The sequence below is a fragment of the Oncorhynchus mykiss genome, chromosome 26 (assembly GCF_057628025.1).
Source record: "Oncorhynchus mykiss isolate SJ-2025 chromosome 26, ASM5762802v1, whole genome shotgun sequence".
In the NCBI taxonomy this organism is placed as follows: domain Eukaryota; kingdom Metazoa; phylum Chordata; class Actinopteri; order Salmoniformes; family Salmonidae; genus Oncorhynchus; species Oncorhynchus mykiss.
Window position 1 is genome coordinate 32,537,791 of NC_143047.1, and position 21,030 is coordinate 32,558,820.

Here is a 21,030-nt window from a genome sequence, read left to right on the forward strand (position 1 = left end):
AATTACATGATGTCTTTCACAGATCAATCATGTGACTTACATACATTTTTACACACGTGGTCATTGAAATACAGCTGGAAAGCACAGACTAATGGTTGACAGGGTTGGGAACCATTCCATTTCAATTTAGGAAGATTCTTATTCCATTTTCCTCATTACAAGGTAATAAGGAAAATCACCTTCATGTTCCCCTCAGCCGAGCCGGTTACGAAGAAGTCTTCGGAGGTGTCGAGCGCCAGGGCTTTGACGGCTGAATCGTGGGCCTGGAAGGTGTGTAGCAGCTGTCTCTGTCGGATGTCAAACACACACACAAAGCCCTTCCTGCCTCCTGAGATCAGCAGCTGCTGCTTGGGAGCGTACTGCAACACCGTCGCACCGTTCTCATGGCACGGGAAGGCTGGAGAGACAGATCACAACTAGGAGTTATGAGTGACAACACTAATACAGGGGACAGTGGGGTAAGTTGAACCAAACGGTAAGTTGAGCCAGCCTGGTTTATGGTTTCTAGGAAACCATAAACAAAATGTATAATTTGACCAAACATTTAGGAAGAGGACATAATTTCATGGAGTCTGTGAAAAAGTGGTAAGCAAGGTTTAAAAAAGCAGATTTTCACTAAGTCAAATGAATGAATTGTGTTAGAGGTTTGTATCTTTGTGCTTGTATCTAAACTAAAGTAGATCATTTAAAGATTGTTCTACACATCAGTTGGGCTCTCTATAAGCTTCAGTATGAGGACCTAAACCTAGCATGAAAGTGCATCCTTGTATCTGTGAGGGCTAATATAGTAAAATGTTTGCCTTGGGGTAAGATGAGCGAATGGGATAAGTTGAGCCAACGGTTGAGCCAATGGCAAGTTGAGCAACATGAAGTGTTTTATTTCCAGGTGTAGCGCGAGGTAGTATCGCTGGGATATTAGGTAACACCAGGGCTTATGTTAAATGTGTTCAAACCAGTACAAAGTTAGAGGTGTTAATCCGTGTTTACAGATGCTTAAAATGACTCAAAGACAAACAAGCCATTGTGATGAATTGTGATCGGGAAATAAAGACAGACATAGTTTAAATAGGTACAGAAATGTGTAGGCAGCTCAACTTACCCTGTTCCTATGCTCAACTTACCCTGTTCCTATCTCAACTTACCCTGTTCCTATGCTCAACTTACCCTGTTCCTATCTCAACTTACCCTGTTCCTATGCTCAACTTACCCTGTTCCTATGCTCAACTTACCCTGTTCCTATGCTCAACTTACCCTGTTCCTATGCTCAACTTACCCTGTTCCTATGCTCAACTTACCCTGTTCCTATGCTCAACTTACCCTGTTCCTATGCTCAACTTACCCTGTTCCCATGCTCAAAGTACCCTGTTCCCATGCTCAACTTACCCTGTTCCTATGCTCAAAGTACCCTGTTCCCATGCTCAACTTACCCTGTTCCTATGCTCAACTTACCCTGTTCCTATGCTCAATTTACCCTGTTCCTATGCTCAACTTACCCTGTTCCTATGCTCAACTTACCCTGTTCCCTATGCTCAATTTACCCTGTTCCCTATGCTCAACTTACCCTGTTCCTATGCTCAACTTACCCTGTTCCTATGCTCAACTTACCCTGTTCCTATGCTCAATTTACCCTGTTCCTATGCTCAACTTACCCTGTTCCTATGCTCAACTTACCCTGTTCCTATGCTCAACTTACCCTGTTCCTATGCTCAACTTAACCCATAAACGGGAGACCACTTTTTTTTGGCCAAGCTATGTTTTCAAAACTGTAATGTTTACATAAATTCTGATTATTCCCAGGGATACACAACAACAACTGCCTTAATGTTACTGGACCACAGGAAGAGTAGCTGCTGCCTTGGCAGGAACTAATGGACTCCAGGAAGAGTAGCTGCTGCCTTGGCAGGAACTAATGGACTCCAGGAAGAGTAGCTGCTGCCTTGGCAGGAACTAATGGACACCAGTAAGAGTAGCTGCTGCCTTGGCAGGAACTAATGGACCACAGGAAGAGTAGCTGCTGCCTTGGCAGGAACTAATGGACTCCAGGAAGAGTAGCTGCTGCCTTGGCAGGAACTAATGGATTCCAGGAAGAGTAGCTGCTGCCTTGGCAGGAACTAATGGACACCAGTAAGAGTAGCTGCTGCCTTGGCAGGAACTAATGGACCACAGGAAGAGAAGCTGCTGACTTAGCAGGAACTAATGGACCTCATGAAGAGTAGCTGATGCCTTGGCAGGAACTAATGGACCACAGGAAGAGTAGCTGATGCCTTGGCAGGAACTAATGGACCTCATGAAGAGCAGCTGATGCCTTGGCAGGAACAAATGGACCCCATGAAGAGTAGCTGATGCCTTTGCAGGAACTAATGGACCACAGGAAGAGTAACTGCTGCCTTGGCAGGAACTAATGGACCACAGGAAGAGTAGCTGATGCCTTGGCAGGAACGAATGGACCCCATGAAGAGTAGCTGATGCCTTTGCAGGAACTAATGGACCACAGGAAGAGTAACTGATGCCTTGGCAGGAACTAATGGACCACAGGAAGAGTAACTGATGCCTTGGCAGGAACTAATGGACCACAGGAAGAGTAACTGCTGCCTTGGCAGGAACTAATGGACCACAGGAAGAGTAGCTGATGCCTTGGCAGGAACTAATGGACCACAGGAAGAGTAACTGCTGCCTTGGCAGGAACTAATGGACCCCAGTAAGAGTAGCTGATGCCTTGGCAGGAACTAATGGACCACAGGAAGAGTAACTGATGCCTTGGCAGGAACTAATGGACCACAGGAAGAGTAACTGCTGCCTTGGCAGGAACTAATGGACCACGGGAAGAGTAACTGCTGCCTTGGCAGGAACTAATGGACCACAGGAAGAGTAACTGCTGCCTTGGCAGGAACTAATGGACCACAGGAAGAGTAGCTGCTGCCTTAGCAGGAACTAATGGACCACAGGAAGAGTAACTGCTGCCTTGGCAGGAACTAATGGACCACAGGAAGAGTAGCTGCTGCCTTGGCAGGAACTAATGGACCACAGGAAGAGTAGCTGATGCCTTGGCAGGAACTAATGGACCACAGGAAGAGTAACTGCTGCCTTGGCAGGAACTAATGGACCACAGGAAGAGTAACTGCTGCCTTGGCAGGAACTAATGGACCACAGGAAGAGTAGCTGCTGACTTAGCAGGAACTAATTGACCACAGGAAGAGTAACTGATGCCTTGGCAGGAACTAATGGACCACAGGAAGAGTAGCTGATGCCTTGGCAGGAACTAATGGACCACATGAAGAGTAGCTGATGCCTTGGCAGGAACTAATGGACCACATGAAGAGTAGCTGATGCCTTGGCAGGAACTAATGGACCACAGGAAGAGTAACTGCTGCCTTGGCAGGAACTAATGGACCACAGGAAGAGTAGCTGCTGCCTTGGCAGGAACTAATGGACCACAGGAAGAGTAACTGCTGCCTTGGCAGGAACTAATGGACCACAGGAAGAGTAGCTGCTGCCTTGGCAGGAACTAATGGACCACAGGAAGAGTAACTGCTGCCTTGGCAGGAACTAATGGTCCCCAGGAAGAGTAGCTGATGTCTTGGCAGGAACTAATGGACCTCATGAAGAGTAGCTGCTGCCTTGGCAGGAACTAATGGACCACAGGAAGAGTAACTGCTGCCTTGGCAGGAACTAATGGACCACAGGAAGAGTAGCTGCTGCCTTGGCAGGAACTAATGGACCACAGGAAGAGTAGCTGCTGCCTTGGCAGGAACTAATGGACCACAGGAAGAGTAGCTGATGTCTTGGCAGGAACTAATGGACCTCATGAAGAGTAGCTGCTGCCTTGGCAGGAACTAATGGACCTCATGAAGAGTAGCTGATGTCTTGGCAGGAACTAATGGGGATCCTTAATAAATACAAATACAAACATCCAGTTCTGGTTGCCTATTTATAAATTATTTATTAAATCATCATTTATTGAAGTTCTTGTCTCTCGTTATCATTGAACCTCTGATAGCTACATTCTTCACCTCTGGCCTAAGAACAGCCCTTAGTCTGGAGTTATCACACAATACTCCCAGAGTTCTCATGCCTTATTGCTTAAATATCTTTGTGAAAAAGAAGTCTATATTTCCCTTGACGGAGTGATGCTGAATGTAAAAATGTCCTAACTTACCCCACTCTCCTCTACTTTGCTTGATCAAGTCAAAATTTGATCGGTCACCTAATCTTTCATGTAATGGAGACACAATTGTGGCATCTAACTAGTTAATTTGGCTGGTTTTATCTGCTGTGGTAACTTTGTATGTTCATTTCTGGAGGACTGAAATGACAACTAAATCTTACCATGTACCATGGCGTTACTAGGGGAAATAAGAGTGTCCCACAGGAAGACATTTCTGGAGGACTGAAATTACAACTAAATCTTACCATGTACCATGGCGTTACTAGGTGAAATAAGAGTGTCCCACAGGCAGACATTTCTGGAGGACTGAAATTACAACTAAATCTTACCATGTACCATGGCGTTACTAGGGGAAATAAGAGTGTCCCACAGGAAGACATTTCTGGAGGACTGAAATTACAACTAAATCTTACCATGTACCATGGCGTTACTAGGGGAAATAAGAGTGTCCCACAGGAAGACATTTCTGGAGGACTGAAATTACAACTAAATCTTACCATGTACCATGGCGTTACTAGGGGAAATAAGAGTGTCCCACAGGAAGACATTTCTGGAGGACTGAAATTACAACTAAATCTTACCATGTACCATGGCGTTACTAGGTGAAATAAGAGTGTCCCACAGGCAGACATTTCTGGAGGAGAAAAGGAGAAAAGAGTTTGTCATTGGAGTTACTGTTATGACAGTATTGAGACTGGTGTAGTTTTGATATGTAATGTTGATACTGACCTGCTGTCGTTGGACTGTCCTGCCGTTGCGATGAGACTGGAGGAAGTGATGAAGGCAAAATCACCACAGGTCTTAGAGTGGCACTGCCAACTCTACAGAGAGACAGAGAGAGAGAGTGAGTCAGAGAGAGAGAGAAGGAACGAGTCAGAGAGAGAGAGGGAACGAGACAGAGAGAGAGAGGGAACGAGACAGAGACCGAGAGAGGGAACGAGACAGAGACCGAGAGAGAGAGAGGGGGAAAGAGACAGAAACCGAGAGTGAGACAGAGAGAGAGAGAGGCAAAGAGACAGAGAGAGAGAGTGAGTCAGAGAGAGAGAGGAAAAGAGACAGAGACCGAGAATGAGAGAGAGAGAGGGAACGAGACAGAGAGAGAGTGAGTCAGAGAGAGAGAGAGGGAACGAGTCAGAGAGAGAGAGGGAACGAGACAGAGAGAGAGAGGGAACGAGACAGAGACCGAGAGAGGGAACGAGACAGAGACCGAGAGAAGGAACGAGACAGAGACCGAGAGAAGGAACGAGACAGAGACCGAGAGAGAGAGTCAGAGAGTGAGTCAGAGAGAGAGAGAGGGAAAGCGATAGAGACCGAGAGAGAGACGGAAAGAGACAGAGACCGAGAGAGAGAGGGAAAGAGACAGAAACCGAGAGAGACAGAGAGAGAGAGGGAAAGAGACAGAAACCGAGAGAGAGACAGAGAGAGAGAGGGAAAGAGACAGAGACCGAGAGAGAGAGAGGGAGATCCAGAGAGAGAGGGAGATTGAGAGAGAGAGACAGGGAGAGTGAAAGAGAGGGAGAGAGAGAGCGAGACAGAGAGAGGGGGGAGAGAAAGAACAGAGGGTGAGTCAGACCGAGCGAGAGAGGAAGGGAGATAGAAGGCTGTGTTAGCCTCAGCCAAGCAGACAGAGGAAATCAATCACTCCTAATCACTCACACACGCCCACTCTCTCACTCTCCCACCCTCTGTAAAACCCCCATCCCTAATCTTTCAAGCACTAGTGTGTGTGTGTGTGCGCGCGCGTGCGTGCGTGCGTGTGTGCGTGTGTGCGTGTGTGTGTGTGCGCACACACGTGTGTTACGTACCACGTAGGGCTTGGGGTTAGAGGAGGTCTGGTTGACCTGCCACAGACTGAGGAAGCCTTCTCCATCTGATACACCACACTGGAGAGACAGACAGAGACAGAAAGAGAGAGAGACAGAGAGATAGCAAGAGACAGAGAGACAGAGATAGCGAGAGAGAGAGACAGAGATAGCGAGAGAGAGACAGCGAGAGACAGAGACAGAGAGACACGTGGAGAGAGAGAGAGATAGCGAGAGACAGAGAGATAGCGAGAGACAGAGAGATAGCGAGAGACAGAGAGATAGCGAGAGACAGAGAGATAGCGAGACAGAGAGAAAGACAGAGCGAGAGGCAGATACAGAGAGAGCGACAGGAAGAGAGAGACAGAGACACAGAGAGACAGCGACACAGAGAGAGACAGACAGATAGAAACAGAGACCAACACAGAGAGATCAGCACAATCATAATACTGAGGATGAAACATAGTATTGTTGTCTGTGTGTGTGTGTCTGTGTGTGGACCTTGTTTCCCTGTGAGTTGAAGTAGAGGCGTGTGACTCTGGCATTGCCTGCCTGTCTGAAGCAGATGAGTTGCTGTGGCCTGTTCCACTCAAACATACGGACACTGCCGTCCTGAGCCCCAGTCATATCTAATACACAAACACAGAAACATTAGGAAATGTTTGAAATTCCCCTGTTTGAAGGAACAGACCCGTCATTCAAACAGTGTTGTGTACAGGCCGTCAGTATGCTGTATAGTACACATACTGTATAAGTAGTGGCATACTGTATATAACCTAGTAGTGGCATACTGTATATAACCTAGTAGTGGTTATAACCACTGTATATAACCTAGTAGTGGCATACTGTATATAACCTAGTAGTGGCATACTGTATATAACCTAGTAGTGGCATACTGTATATATCCTAGTAGTGGTATACTGTATATATCCTAGTAGTGGTATACTGTATATAACCTAGTAGTGGCATACTGTATATATCCTAGTAGTGGTATACTGTATATAACCTAGTAGTGGTATACTGTATATAACCTAGTAGTGGCATACTGTATATATCCTAGTAGTGGTATACTGTATATAACCTAGTAGTGGTATACTGTATATTACCTAGTAGTGTCATACTGTATATAACCTAGTAGTGGCATACTGTATATAACCTAGTAGTGGCATACTGTATATAACCTAGTAGTGGCATACTGTATATATCCTAGTAGTGGTATACTGTATATAACCTAGTAGTGGTATACTGTATATTACCTAGTAGTGTCATACTGTATATAACCTAGTAGTGGTATACTGTATATAACCTAGTAGTGGCATACTGTATATATCCTAGTAGTGGTATACTGTATATAACCTAGTAGTGGTATACTGTATATAACCTAGTAGTGGTATACTGTATATAACCTAGTAGTGGCATACTGTATATATCCTAGTAGTGGTATACTGTATATAACCTAGTAGTGGTATACTGTATATTACCTAGTAGTGTCATACTGTATATAACCTAGTAGTGTCATACTGTATATAACCTAGTAGTGTCATACTGTATATAACCTAGTAGTGGCATACTGTATATAACCTAGTAGTGGCATACTGTATATAACCTAGTAGTGGCATACTATATATATCCTAGTAGTGGTATACTGTATATATCCTAGTAGTGGTATACTGTATATAACCTAGTAGTGGCATACTGTATATATCCTAGTAGTGGCATACTGTATATATCCTAGTAGTGGTATACTGTATATATCCTAGTAGTGGTATACTGTATATAACCTAGTAGTGGTTATAACCACTGCATATAACCAAGTAGTGGTTATAACCACTGTATATAACCAAGTAGTGGTTATAACCACTGTATATAACCAAGTAGTGGTTATAACCACTGTATATAACCAAGTAGTGGTTATAACCACTGTATATAACCAAGTAGTGGTTATAACCACTGTATATAACCTAGTAGTGGCATACTGTATATAACCTAGTAGTGTCATACTGTATATAACCTAGTAGTGGCATACTGTATATAACCTAGTAGTGGTATACTGTATATAACCTAGTAGTGGCATACTGTATATAACCTAGTAGTGGCATACTGTATATAACCTAGTAGTGGCATACTGTATATAACCTAGTAGTGGCATACTGTATATAACCTAGTAGTGGCATACTGTATATAACCTAGTAGTGGCATACTGTATATAACCTAGTAGTGGCATACTGTATATATCCTAATAGTGGCATACTGTATATAACCAAGTAGTGGTATACTGTATATAACCAAGTAGTGGTATACTGTATATAACCAAGTAGTGGTATACTGTATATAACCTAGTAGTGGCATATTGTATATAACCTAGTAGTGGCATACTGTATATAACCTAGTAGAGGCATACTGTATATAACCTAGTAGAGGCATACTGTATATATCCTAATAGTGGCATACTGTATATAACCAAGTAGTGGTATACTGTATATAACCAAGTAGTGGTATACTGTATATAACCTAGTAGTGGCATACTGTATATAACCTAGTAGTGGTATACTGTATATAACCTAGTAGTGGCATACTGTATATAACCTAGTAGTGGCATACTGTATATAACCTAGCAGTGGTATACTGTATATAACCTAGTAGTGGCATAGTGTATATAACCTAGTAGTGGTATACTGTATATAACCTAGTAGTGGTATATTGTATATAACCTAGTAGTGGCATACTGTATATAACCTAGTAGTGGCATACTGTATACAACCTAGTAGTGGTATACTGTATATAACCTAGTAGTGGTATACTGTATATAACCTAGTAGTGGCATACTGTATATAACCTAGTAGTGGTATACTGTATATAACCTAGTAGTGGCATACTGTATACAACCTAGTAGTGACATACTGTATACAACCTAGTAGTGGTATACTGTATATTACCGAGTAGTGGCATACTGTATATAACCTAGTAGTGGTATACTGTATATAACCTAGTAGTGGTATACTGTATATAACCTAGTAGTGGTATATGGTACTGTATACATTAGATGGTACCTACAGTACTGGAATATGGGGTGGGAGGTCATTCTCTTCACATTGTTCAGGTTCCTCTGTATATAACCTAGTAGTGGTATACTGTATATAACCAAGTAGTGGTATACTGTATATAACCTAGTAGTGGTATACTGTATACAACCTAGTAGTGGTATACTGTATATAACCTAGTAGTGGTATATGGTACTGTATACATTAGATGATACCTACAGTACTGGAATATGGGGTGGGAGGTCATTCTCTTCACATTGTTCAGGTTCCTCTGTATATAACCTAGTAGTGGTATATGGTACTGTATACATTAGATGGTACCTACAGTACTGGAATATGGGGTGGGAGGTCATTCTCTTCACATTGTTCAGGTTCCTCTGTATATAACCTAGTAGTGGTATACTGTATATTACCTAGTAGTGGTATACTGTATATAACCTGGTAGTGGTATACTGTATATTACCTAGTAGTGTCATACTGTATATAACCTAGTAGTGGCATACTGTATATAACCTAGTAGTGGCATACTGTATATAACCTAGTAGTGGCATACTGTATATATCCTAGTAGTGGTATACTGTATATAACCTAGTAGTGGTATACTGTATATAACCTAGTAGTGGCATACTGTATATATCCTAGTAGTGGTATACTGTATATAACCTAGTAGTGGTATACTGTATATAACCTAGTAGTGGTATACTGTATATAACCTAGTAGTGGCATACTGTATATATCCTAGTAGTGGTATACTGTATATAACCTAGTAGTGGTATACTGTATATTACCTAGTAGTGTCATACTGTATATAACCTAGTAGTGTCATACTGTATATAACCTAGTAGTGTCATACTGTATATAACCTAGTAGTGGCATACTGTATATAACCTAGTAGTGGCATACTGTATATAACCTAGTAGTGGCATACTGTATATATCCTAGTAGTGGTATACTGTATATATCCTAGTAGTGGTATACTGTATATAACCTAGTAGTGGCATACTGTATATATCCTAGTAGTGGCATACTGTATATATCCTAGTAGTGGTATACTGTATATATCCTAGTAGTGGTATACTGTATATAACCTAGTAGTGGTTATAACCACTGCATATAACCAAGTAGTGGTTATAACCACTGTATATAACCAAGTAGTGGTTATAACCACTGTATATAACCAAGTAGTGGTTATAACCACTGTATATAACCAAGTAGTGGTTATAACCACTGTATATAACCAAGTAGTGGTTATAACCACTGTATATAACCTAGTAGTGGCATACTGTATATAACCTAGTAGTGTCATACTGTATATAACCTAGTAGTGGCATACTGTATATAACCTAGTAGTGGTATACTGTATATAACCTAGTAGTGGCATACTGTATATAACCTAGTAGTGGCATACTGTATATAACCTAGTAGTGGCATACTGTATATAACCTAGTAGTGGCATACTGTATATAACCTAGTAGTGGCATACTGTATATAACCTAGTAGTGGCATACTGTATATAACCTAGTAGTGGCATACTGTATATATCCTAATAGTGGCATACTGTATATAACCAAGTAGTGGTATACTGTATATAACCAAGTAGTGGTATACTGTATATAACCAAGTAGTGGTATACTGTATATAACCTAGTAGTGGCATATTGTATATAACCTAGTAGTGGCATACTGTATATAACCTAGTAGAGGCATACTGTATATAACCTAGTAGAGGCATACTGTATATATCCTAATAGTGGCATACTGTATATAACCAAGTAGTGGTATACTGTATATAACCAAGTAGTGGTATACTGTATATAACCTAGTAGTGGCATACTGTATATAACCTAGTAGTGGTATACTGTATATAACCTAGTAGTGGCATACTGTATATAACCTAGTAGTGGCATACTGTATATAACCTAGCAGTGGTATACTGTATATAACCTAGTAGTGGCATAGTGTATATAACCTAGTAGTGGTATACTGTATATAACCTAGTAGTGGTATATTGTATATAACCTAGTAGTGGCATACTGTATATAACCTAGTAGTGGCATACTGTATACAACCTAGTAGTGGTATACTGTATATAACCTAGTAGTGGTATACTGTATATAACCTAGTAGTGGCATACTGTATATAACCTAGTAGTGGTATACTGTATATAACCTAGTAGTGGCATACTGTATACAACCTAGTAGTGACATACTGTATACAACCTAGTAGTGGTATACTGTATATTACCTAGTAGTGGCATACTGTATATAACCTAGTAGTGGTATACTGTATATAACCTAGTAGTGGTATACTGTATATAACCTAGTAGTGGTATATGGTACTGTATACATTAGATGGTACCTACAGTACTGGAATATGGGGTGGGAGGTCATTCTCTTCACATTGTTCAGGTTCCTCTGTATATAACCTAGTAGTGGTATACTGTATATAACCAAGTAGTGGTATACTGTATATAACCTAGTAGTGGTATACTGTATACAACCTAGTAGTGGTATACTGTATATAACCTAGTAGTGGTATATGGTACTGTATACATTAGATGATACCTACAGTACTGGAATATGGGGTGGGAGGTCATTCTCTTCACATTGTTCAGGTTCCTCTGTATATAACCTAGTAGTGGTATACTGTATATAACCAAGTAGTGGTATACTGTATATAACCTAGTAGTGGTATACTGTATACAACCTAGTAGTGGTATACTGTATATAACCTAGTAGTGGTATATGGTACTGTATACATTAGATGGTACCTACAGTACTGGAATATGGGGTGGGAGGTCATTCTCTTCACATTGTTCAGGTTCCTCTGTATATAACCTAGTAGTGGTATATGGTACTGTATACATTAGATGGTACCTACAGTACTGGAATATGGGGTGGGAGGTCATTCTCTTCACATTGTTCAGGTTCCTCTGTATATAACCTAGTAGTGGTATACTGTATATTACCTAGTAGTGGCATACTGTATATAACCTAGTAGTGGTATATGGTACTGTATACATTAGATGGTACCTACAGTACTGGAATATGGGGTGGGAGGTCATTCTCTTCACATTGTTCAGGTTCCTCTTCATAATCTGAAAAACAACATTCAAATAACCTAATACATCAAACTTCATTTGAAACCTCAGTCTTTAAAAAATTCAGTCAATACACAGTGATGCCCTACACTACGGACTTCAGTAGTCAACTAGGACATTTCTTTGAACTGAAACAGCTCTGATGAAGGCCAACATGCCGATACGTCAGCTTCATAAACTGAAGTGATACTGGCCAGAGCAGTGGGCAGGTCTTTCTTTTAGTTCATTAAAACTACTCTACAACCTTTCACTCTAAAGGGGATTCATCATCTGAACTGGGACCTGTTTTACACATACAGTCTGGCCTTACCAAGACTCACCACCTAGAATAGGACATATTTATACTTCTGGTACAAGGTACTCCATATTGACTGTAGCATGAAGAATTATCACTAGAATAGGACATATTTATACTTCTGGTACAAGGTACTCCATATTGACTGTAGCATGAAGAATTATCACTTGAATGGGGACATATTTGAGAAGTGTTGATGCGGTGACGCAGGCCTGTACCTTGGGCAGCCGAGGAGACGCTGTGAGAGCTGGGTATCTGTGTGTTGATACTCTCCCATCTCTCTCATACAAACACACACACTGCCTATCTCTGGTAACATAGACTCATCTACCAGCCTGTTTAGTCCTCAACTCTCTGTATGTTTGGCCTGAGATAGATAAAGCAGTGTCCATATTCACTGGACTGACTAGGTCCAGCTAGCGGGCCTCGGTTCAGACACAGCGAGTGAGGAATAGGGTGAGACAATGACTTCTGACATTAAAAGAAGAACGTTTGTCTGCTTGCTTTCAACCGTACTGTTTTACAGTACTCTGATGAGTTCTGCTAGGTACTGCTGCACATATTTCCTATGACACCAGAGCAGTGTGGGGAGAGACAATAGGAAGGGGTTTTCATAATAAACAGACAGGACCTTGAGTTTAGAGTGGTGAGCTGTGAGCCAGACAGGCTGGGACGGAGGTTTGACTCCTGAGTACTGTGTCCCTCTACAGGTCAGTACAGACTACTACCTCTCTCACTGGACTACACTGCACTGACAAGGTCCAAGTAAATGGAAAGTAGGAAAGGAGATACTCTACCTAGTCAGTTGTCCAACTGAATGCATTCAACTGAAATGTCAAAAGTTTGGAGTCACTTAGAAATGTCCTTGTTTTTGAAAGAAAAGCACATTTTGTTGTCCATTAAAATAACATCAAATTGATCAGAAATACAGTGTAGACATTGTTAATGTTGTAAATGACTATTGTAGCTGGAAACGTCTGATTTTTAATGGAATATCTACATAGGCGTACAGAGACCCATTATCAGCAACCATCACTCCTGTGTTCCAATGGCACATTGTGTTAGCTAATCTAATTTTAAAAGGCTAATTGATCATTAGAAAACCATTTTGCAATTATGTTAGCACAGCTGAAAACTGTTCTAATTAAAGAAGCAATACAACGGGCCTTCTTTAGACTAGTTGAGTATCTGGAGATCCAGAATTAGTGGTTCGATTACAGGCTAAAAATGTCCAGAAACAAATAACTTTTTTCTGAAACTCGTCAGTTTATTCTTGTTCTGAGAAATGAAGGCTATTCCATGCGAGAAATTGCCAAGAAACTGAAGATCTCATACAATGTTGTGTACTACTCCCTTCACAGAACCGTGCAAACTGGCCCTAACCAGAATAGAAAGAGGAGTGGGAGGCCCCGGTGCACAACTGAGCAAGAGGACAAGTTCATTCAAGTGTCTAGTTTGAGAAACAGACACCACACAAGTTCTCAACTGGAAGCTTCATTAAATAGTACCAGCAAAACACCAGTCTCAATGCCAACAGTGGAGAGGCGATTCCGGGATGCTGGCCCACGGAATAGCCTGAATTTCTCAGAACAAGAATATACTGACGAGTTTCAGAAGAAAGTTATTTGTTTCTGGACATTTTTAGCCTGTAATCAAACCCACAAATGCTGATGCTCCTGATACTCAACTAGTCTAAAGAAGGCCAGTTGTATTGCTTCTTTAATCAGCAAGACAGTTTTCAGCTGTGCTAACATAATTGTAAAAGGGTTTTCTAATGATCAATTAGTATTTTAACATGATAAACTTGGATTAGCTAACACAACGTGGCATTGGAACACAGGAGTGATGGTTGCTGATAATGGGCCTCTGTACATCTATGTAGATATTCCATTAAAAAATCAGCCGTTTCCAGCTACAATAGTCATTTACAACATGAACAATGTCTACACTGTATGTCTGATCAATTTGATGTTATTTTAAATGGACAAAAAAAATGTGCTTTTCTTTCAAAAACAAGGAAATGTTTAAGTGACCCCAAACTTCTGAACGGTAGTGTATTTATATACACACACTGTATGTATGTGTGTGTGTGTCTGTGTGTGATTATACTATGCATCTGTGTGTGTGTGAGTGGAGGATGTTTTGTGTGTGTAGGATGTTTTGTGTGTGTATGTGTGTGAATGAATGTGTGAGTGAGTGGAGGATGTTTTGTGTGTGTATGTGTGTGTGTGAGTGAGTGGAGGATGTTTTGTGTGTGTATGTGTGTGTGTGAGTGAGTGAGTGGAGGATGTTGTGTGTGTGTAGGATGTTTTGTGTGTGAGTGGAGGATGTTTTGTGTGTGTAGGATGTTTTGTGTGTGAGTGAGTGGAGGATGTTTTGTGTGTGTGTGAGTGAGTGTGTGAGTGAGTGGAGGATGTTTGTGTGTCGTACCACACTAGCACCCATGCTGGTCTGCCCACTCCCCAGCCAGGGCATGGATGCAGAGGCTGCCATGTCTTTGGGGTTGAAGTGGGACGGGGTAGAGGAGGCCTGGGCAACGTTAGTGTGGGAAGAACGGTAGTCCACGTCATCAGAACTGAGGAGAGAAAGAAGTATAACACAATGTATGTATATGTGTATATGTGTATGTGTATGTGTGTGTGTAACAGTGTACTGACCTGTGTGACTCCTTGTCAAAGTCCTCTCCTATCCAGGTGTAGGGCTGAGCAGCTAACAGAGTAGACACATCAACCTCCTGCACGTCGTGAGTGGACGCCAGCACTATCTCATTGGTGTTAGCCTGGAGGGGGAGGAGAGAGGGGGGAGGGAGGGGGAGGAGAGAGGGGGGAGGGAGGGAGGGAGAGGGGAGGAGGGGATAAGGGAAGGAGGGAGAGAAGAGGGGGGGAGGGAGAGAAGAGGGGGGACGAGGGAGGGAGAGAAGAGAGGGGAGGGGGAGGGAGGGAGAGGGGAGGAGGGGATAAGGGAAGGAGGGAGAGAAGAGGGGGGGAGAGAAGAGAGGGGGGGATGAGAGGGGGAGGGGGGAGAGAAGAGAGGGAGGGGGAGAGAAGAGGGGGGGGGAGGGGGAGAGAAGAGGGGGGGAGGGGGGGAGAAGAGGGGGGGACGAGAGGGGAAGGGGGGGAGAAGAGGGGGGGACGAGAGGGGAAGGGGGGGAGAGAAGAGGGGGGGGAGACGAGAGGGGAGGGAGGGAGGGGGGAGGGGGGAGAGAAGAGGCCAGTAAATGTATACCACATTCCAACGTACAGAAACATTTAGATGTGGTGAAGTGTGTGTTAACCCCCCTAAGGCTGATGTCCACGCCCATGTGGAAATCTATTTAGCAGAATACAAAAATCCATCAGTATAAGTTAGAGATATCATTTTTTTGCATTGGATGTGTCTCAATCCACCGCATCCGCCTATGTAACACTTCCGCATTTGGGGTGAAAGGTGACAGAGCTAGAGCAGTGTTTGTCAGACCATGAGACATCAGAAAATCGGTACTCTCACAAAATCGTCTGTAGCGACGGAACGGTTTGGACAAAAATCCCTTTACGGAGGAGACTCTCAGGAACACGATGGTGTTCTCCGTTTTGCTCTACGGCCCCCACAAGCGTCTTGGGACTGGTCTGAAGCCGATACTGCCGATCTGCCAACTTCTGTCTGTAGGGTCCCAACAGTTTGGGCTAAACACTGATCTGTGTAAAGGTGACTCTCAGGAACACGTATACATGGGCTGTTCTGCTCTAGGACGTCCACAGGTCTCACAAGTCCAGTCTGAAGGTCCCCCGGTACCAGTTTAAAATCATTTATGGAAGTATATATGGAGACTGTTTAGTGACAAAAATAAGGGATTAAATAGATGTAAAAAAAAGTATAAAATTAGACAGGGCTTAGACTGTTATATGTTAACTGGTGGCCTTATTGGCCAGTCTAATGGAATCCACTCTACTCATTTATCTCTATGGTGTCGGACTCTAAAACCTGACGTAGTTTGACATTCAGGTGCCATGTTCATCAAATGGGAAAGCTTTGTGTGTGGGTGTCTGTGTGCACTGCAGAGGTCTCTCACCCTGTTGATGGCGAAGGCCATGATGATGTCAGACTCCTTGTGGATGATCTTAGCATTCCTTCCTGGGTAGCCTAAGTCTCCCTCCACCTGGAACACATTATCACAGCACCCGCCATCATTTAGTACACCTGGTACATACATACTGTACACAGACACACAATGTCTTAGCATAGACACCTGTTACATACACACACAGCCACACGCTATCACAACACCCCTACACTGACACACAGCCACACACAGCAGTGACACAGTGAGCACTCAGAGAGAACATGCAGGTTAGGTCCACGTGACACCTCTCTGTCAGAGCTGGAAGAGGGGCTGGAATAAGTCATCATTACAGAGGGGATGATAGTATTTAGGAAGAGATGAAGAATGGGTCCAGCAGCAGAAGAATGAAAGACTTTAGGCCCAGCTATAGAAGGAATGACCAGACAGAGACAGACCGTGTGTTAGTGGGGGTAGAGACAGACCGTGTGTCAGTGGGGGTAGAGACAGACTGTGTGTTAGTGGGGGTAGAGACAGACCATGTGTTAGTGGGGGGAGAGACAGACCGTGTGTTAGTGGGGGGAGAGACAGACCGTGTGTTAGTGGGGGGAGAGACAGACCGTGTGTTAGTGGGGGTAGAGACAGACCGTGTGTTAGTGGGGGGTAGAGACAGACCGTGTGTTAGTGGGGGGTAGAGACAGACTGTGTGTTAGTGGGGGGTAGAGACAGACCGTGTGTTAGTGGGGGGTAGAGACAGACCGTGTGTTAGTGGGGGTAGAGACAGACCGTGTGTCAGTGGGGGTAGAGACAGACCGTGTCAGTGTGGGTAGAGACAGACCGTGTCAGTGTGTTAGTGGGGGTAGAGACAGACCGTGTCAGTGTGTTAGTGGGGGTAGAGACAGACCGTGTCAGTGTGTTAGTGGGGGTAGAGACAGACCGTGTCAGTGTGTTAGTGGGGGTAGAGACAGACCATGTCAGTGTGTCAGTGGGGGTAGAGACAGACCGTGTCAGTGTGTTAGTGGGGGTAGAGACAGACCGTGTGTCAGTGGGGGTAGAGACAGACCGTGTGTCAGTGGGGGTAGAGACAGACCGTGTGTCAGTGGGGGTAGAGACAGACCGTGTGTCAGTGGGGGTAGAGACAGACCGTGTGTCAGTGGGGGTAGAGACAGACCGTGTGTCAGTGGGGGTAGAGACAGACCGTGTGTCAGTGGGGGTAGAGACAGACCGTGTGTCAGTGGGGGTAGAGACAGACCGTGTGTCGGTGGGGGTAGAGACAGACCGTGTCAGTGTGTTAGTGGGGGTAGAGACAGACCGTGTCAGTGTGTTAGTGGGGGTAGAGACAGACCGTGTCCGTGTGGGTAGAGACAGACCGTGTCAGTGTGTTAGTGGGGGTAGAGACAGACTGTGTCAGTGTGGGTAGAGACAGACCGTGTCAGTGTGTTAGTGGGGGTAGAGACAGACTGTGTCAGTGTGGGTAGAGACAGACCGTGTCAGTGTGTCAGTGTGGGTAGAGACAGACCGTGTCAGTGTGTTAGTGGGGGTAGAGACAGACCGTGTCAGTGTGTTAGTGGGGGTAGAGACAGACCGTGTTAGTGGGGGTAGAGACAGACCGTGTCAGTGTGTTAGTGGGGGTAGAGACAGACCGTGTCAGTGTGTTAGTGGGGGTAGAGACAGACCCTGTGTCAGTGGGCGTAGAGACAGACCGTGTGTCAGTGGGGGTAGAGACAGACCGTGTGTCAGAGGGGGTAGAGACAGACCGTGTGTCAGTGGGGGTAGAGACAGACCGTGTGTCAGTGGGGGTAGAGACAGACCGTGTGTCAGTGGGGGTAGAGACAGACCGTGTGTCAGTGGGGGTAGAGACAGACCGTGTGTCAGTGGGGGTAGAGACAGACCGTGTGTCAGTGGGGGTAGAGACAGACCGTGCGTCAGTGGGGGTAGAGACAGACCGTGTGTCAGTGGGGGTAGAGACAGACCGTGTGTCAGTGGGGGTAGAGACAGACCGTGTGTTAGTGGGGGTAGAGACAGACCGTGTGTTAGTGGGGGTAGAGACAGACCGTGTGTCGGTGGGGGTAGAGACAGACCGTGTGTTGGTGGGGGTAGAGACAGACCGTGTGTTGGTTGGGGTAGAGACAGACCGTGTGTTGGTGGGGGTAGAGACAGACCGTGTGTTGGTGGGGGTAGAGACAGACCGTGTGTTGGTGGGGGTAGAGACAGACCGTGTGTTGGTGGGGGTAGAGACAGACCGTGTCAGTGTGTTGGTGGGGGTAGAGACAGACCGTGTCAGTGTGTTAGTGGGGGTAGAGACAGACCGTGTCAGTGTGGTGAGGTGATGTAATGAGGTAGTGGGTTAGTGACAGACAGTGGGTTGAGGTGATGAGGTAGTGGGTTAGTGACAGACATTGGGTTGAGGTGATGAGGTAGTGGGTTAGTGAAAGACAGTGGGTTGAGGTGATGAGATAGTGGGTTAGTGACAGACCTTGTCAGTGGGGTGGGGTGATGTGATGAGGTAGGTTAGTGACAGACATTTGGGTGAGGTGATGTGATGAGTTAATGGGTTAGTGACAGTGAGGTGATGAGGTAGTGGGTTAGTGACAGACCGTGTCAGTGGGGTGAGGTGATGTGATGAGTTAGTGGGTTAGTGACAGTGAGGTTAGGTAGTAGGTAAGGTTGCAAAATTATGCTAACTTTCCCCAAATTCTTACATTTTTCAGAAATCCTGGTTTAAGGATTACGGATTCTTATTCCTTCCTGATTCCAGGAATATTACAAATGTGATTTCTGGAAAACCCTGGTAGTGTTGGGTTAGTGAGTAGTAATGGTGAGGTGAAGCTCTGGAAAACCCTGGTCGTGTTGGGTTAGTGAGTAGTAATGGTGAGGTGAAGCTCTGGAAAACCCTGGTCGTGTTGGGTTAGTGAGTAGTAATGGTGAGGTGAAGCTCTGGAAAACCCTGGTCGTGTTGGGTTAGTGAGTAGTAATGGTGAGGTGAAGAAGCTCTGGAAAACCCTGGTCGTGTTGGGTTAGTGAGTAGTAATGGTGAGGTGAAGCTCTGGAAAACCCTTGTCGTGTTGGGTTAGTGAGTAGTAATGGTGAGGTGAAGCTCTGGAAAACCCTGGTCGTGTTGGGTTAGTGAGTAGTAATGGTGAGGTGAAGCTCTGGAAAACCCTGGTCGTGTTGGGTTAGTGAGTAGTAATGGTGAGGTGAAGCTCTGGAAAACCCTGGTAGTGTTGGGTTAGTGAGTAGTAATGGTGAGGTGAAGCTCTGGAAAACCCTGGTCGTGTTGGGTTAGTGAGTAGTAATGGTGAGGTGAAGCTCTGGAAAACCCTGGTAGTGTTGGGTTAGTGCGTAGTAATGGTGAGGTGAAGCTCTGGAAAACCCTGGTAGTGTTGGGTTAGTGAGTAGTAATGGTGAGGTGAAGCTCTGGAAAACCCTGGTAGTGTTGGGTTAGTGAGTAGTAATGGTGAGGTGAAGCTCTGGAAAACCATGGTCATGGTGGGTTAGTGAGTAGTAATGGTGAGGTGAAGCTCTGGAAAACCCTGGTCGTGTTGGGTTAGTGAGTAGTAATGGTGAGGTGAAGCTCTGGAAAACCCTGGTCATGGTGGGTTAGTGAGTAGTAATGGTGAGGTGAAGCTCTGGAAAACCCTGGTCGTGTTGGGTTAGTGAGTAGTAATGGTGAGGTGAAGCTCTGGAAAACCCTGGTCGTGTTGGGTTAGTGAGTAGTAATGGTGAGGTGAAGCTCTGGAAAACCCTGGTCATGGTGGGTTAGTGAGTAGTAATGGTGAGGTGAAGCTCTGGAAAACCCTGGTCGTGTTGGGTTAGTGAGTAGTAATGGTGAGGTGAAGAAGCTCTGGAAAACCCTGGTCATGGTGGGTTAGTGAGTAGTAATGGTGAGGTGAAGCTCTGGAAAACCCTGGTCGTGTTGGGTTAGTGAGTAGTAATGGTGAGGTGAAAAAGCTCTGGAAAACCCTGGTAGTGTTGGGTTAGTGAGTAGTAATGGTGAGGTGAAGCTCTGGAAAACCCTGGTCGTGTTGGGTTAGTGAGTAGTAATGGTGACGTGAAGCTCTGGAAAACCCTGGTCATGGTGGGTTAGTGAGTAGTAATGGTGAGGTGAAACTCTGGAAACCCTGGTAGTGTTGGGTTAGTGAGTAGTAATGGTGAGGTGAAGCTCTGGAAAACCCTGGTTGTGTTGGGTTAGTGAGTAGTAATGGTGAGGTGAAGCTCTGGAAAACCCTGGTCGTGTTGGGTTAGTGAGTAGTAATGGTGAGGTAAAGCTCTAGAAAACCCTGGTCGTGTTGGGTTAGTGAGTAGTAATGGTGAGGTGAAGCCCTGGAAAACCCTGGTCGTGTTGGGTTAGTGAGTAGTAATGGTGAGGTGAAGCTCTGGAAAACCCTGGTCATGGTGGGTTAGTGAGTAGTAATGGTGAGGTGAAGCTCTGGAAAACCCTGGTAGTGTTGGGTTAGTGAGTAGTAATGGTGAGGTGAAGCTCTGGAAAACCCTGGTCGTGTTGGGTTAGTGAGTAGTAATGGTGAGGTGAAGAAGCTCTGGAAAACCCTGGTCGTGTTGGGTTAGTGAGTAGTAATGGTGAGGTGAAGCTC

At 44.5% G+C, this 21,030-nt stretch overlaps 1 protein-coding gene across 6 annotated transcripts in view; it reads right to left on the reverse strand.

Moving 5' to 3' along the window:
• LOC110515873 (dmX-like protein 2) overlaps positions 1-21,030 on the reverse strand; it is a 108,032-nt gene that overhangs the window by 3,622 nt on the left and 83,380 nt on the right. For 5 of the 6 annotated variants that reach the window (XM_090222734.1, XM_090222731.1, XM_090222733.1 and 2 more), the window contains 9 exons: positions 16,451-16,537; positions 15,060-15,181; positions 14,833-14,977; positions 12,044-12,104; positions 6,469-6,596; positions 5,971-6,048; positions 4,895-4,986; positions 4,747-4,799; positions 180-397 (listed from right to left, as the gene is read on the reverse strand). In XM_090222734.1, the coding sequence (XP_090078860.1) occupies positions 180-397; positions 4,747-4,799; positions 4,895-4,986; positions 5,971-6,048; positions 6,469-6,596; positions 12,044-12,104; positions 14,833-14,977; positions 15,060-15,181; positions 16,451-16,537 (984 nt within the window). Of the gene's footprint in view, positions 1-179; positions 398-4,410; positions 4,464-4,746; positions 4,800-4,894; positions 4,987-5,970; positions 6,049-6,468; positions 6,597-12,043; positions 12,105-14,832; positions 14,978-15,059; positions 15,182-16,450; positions 16,538-21,030 lie in introns of all 6 variants that reach the window. The other variant, XM_090222729.1, reaches the window with a different exon arrangement.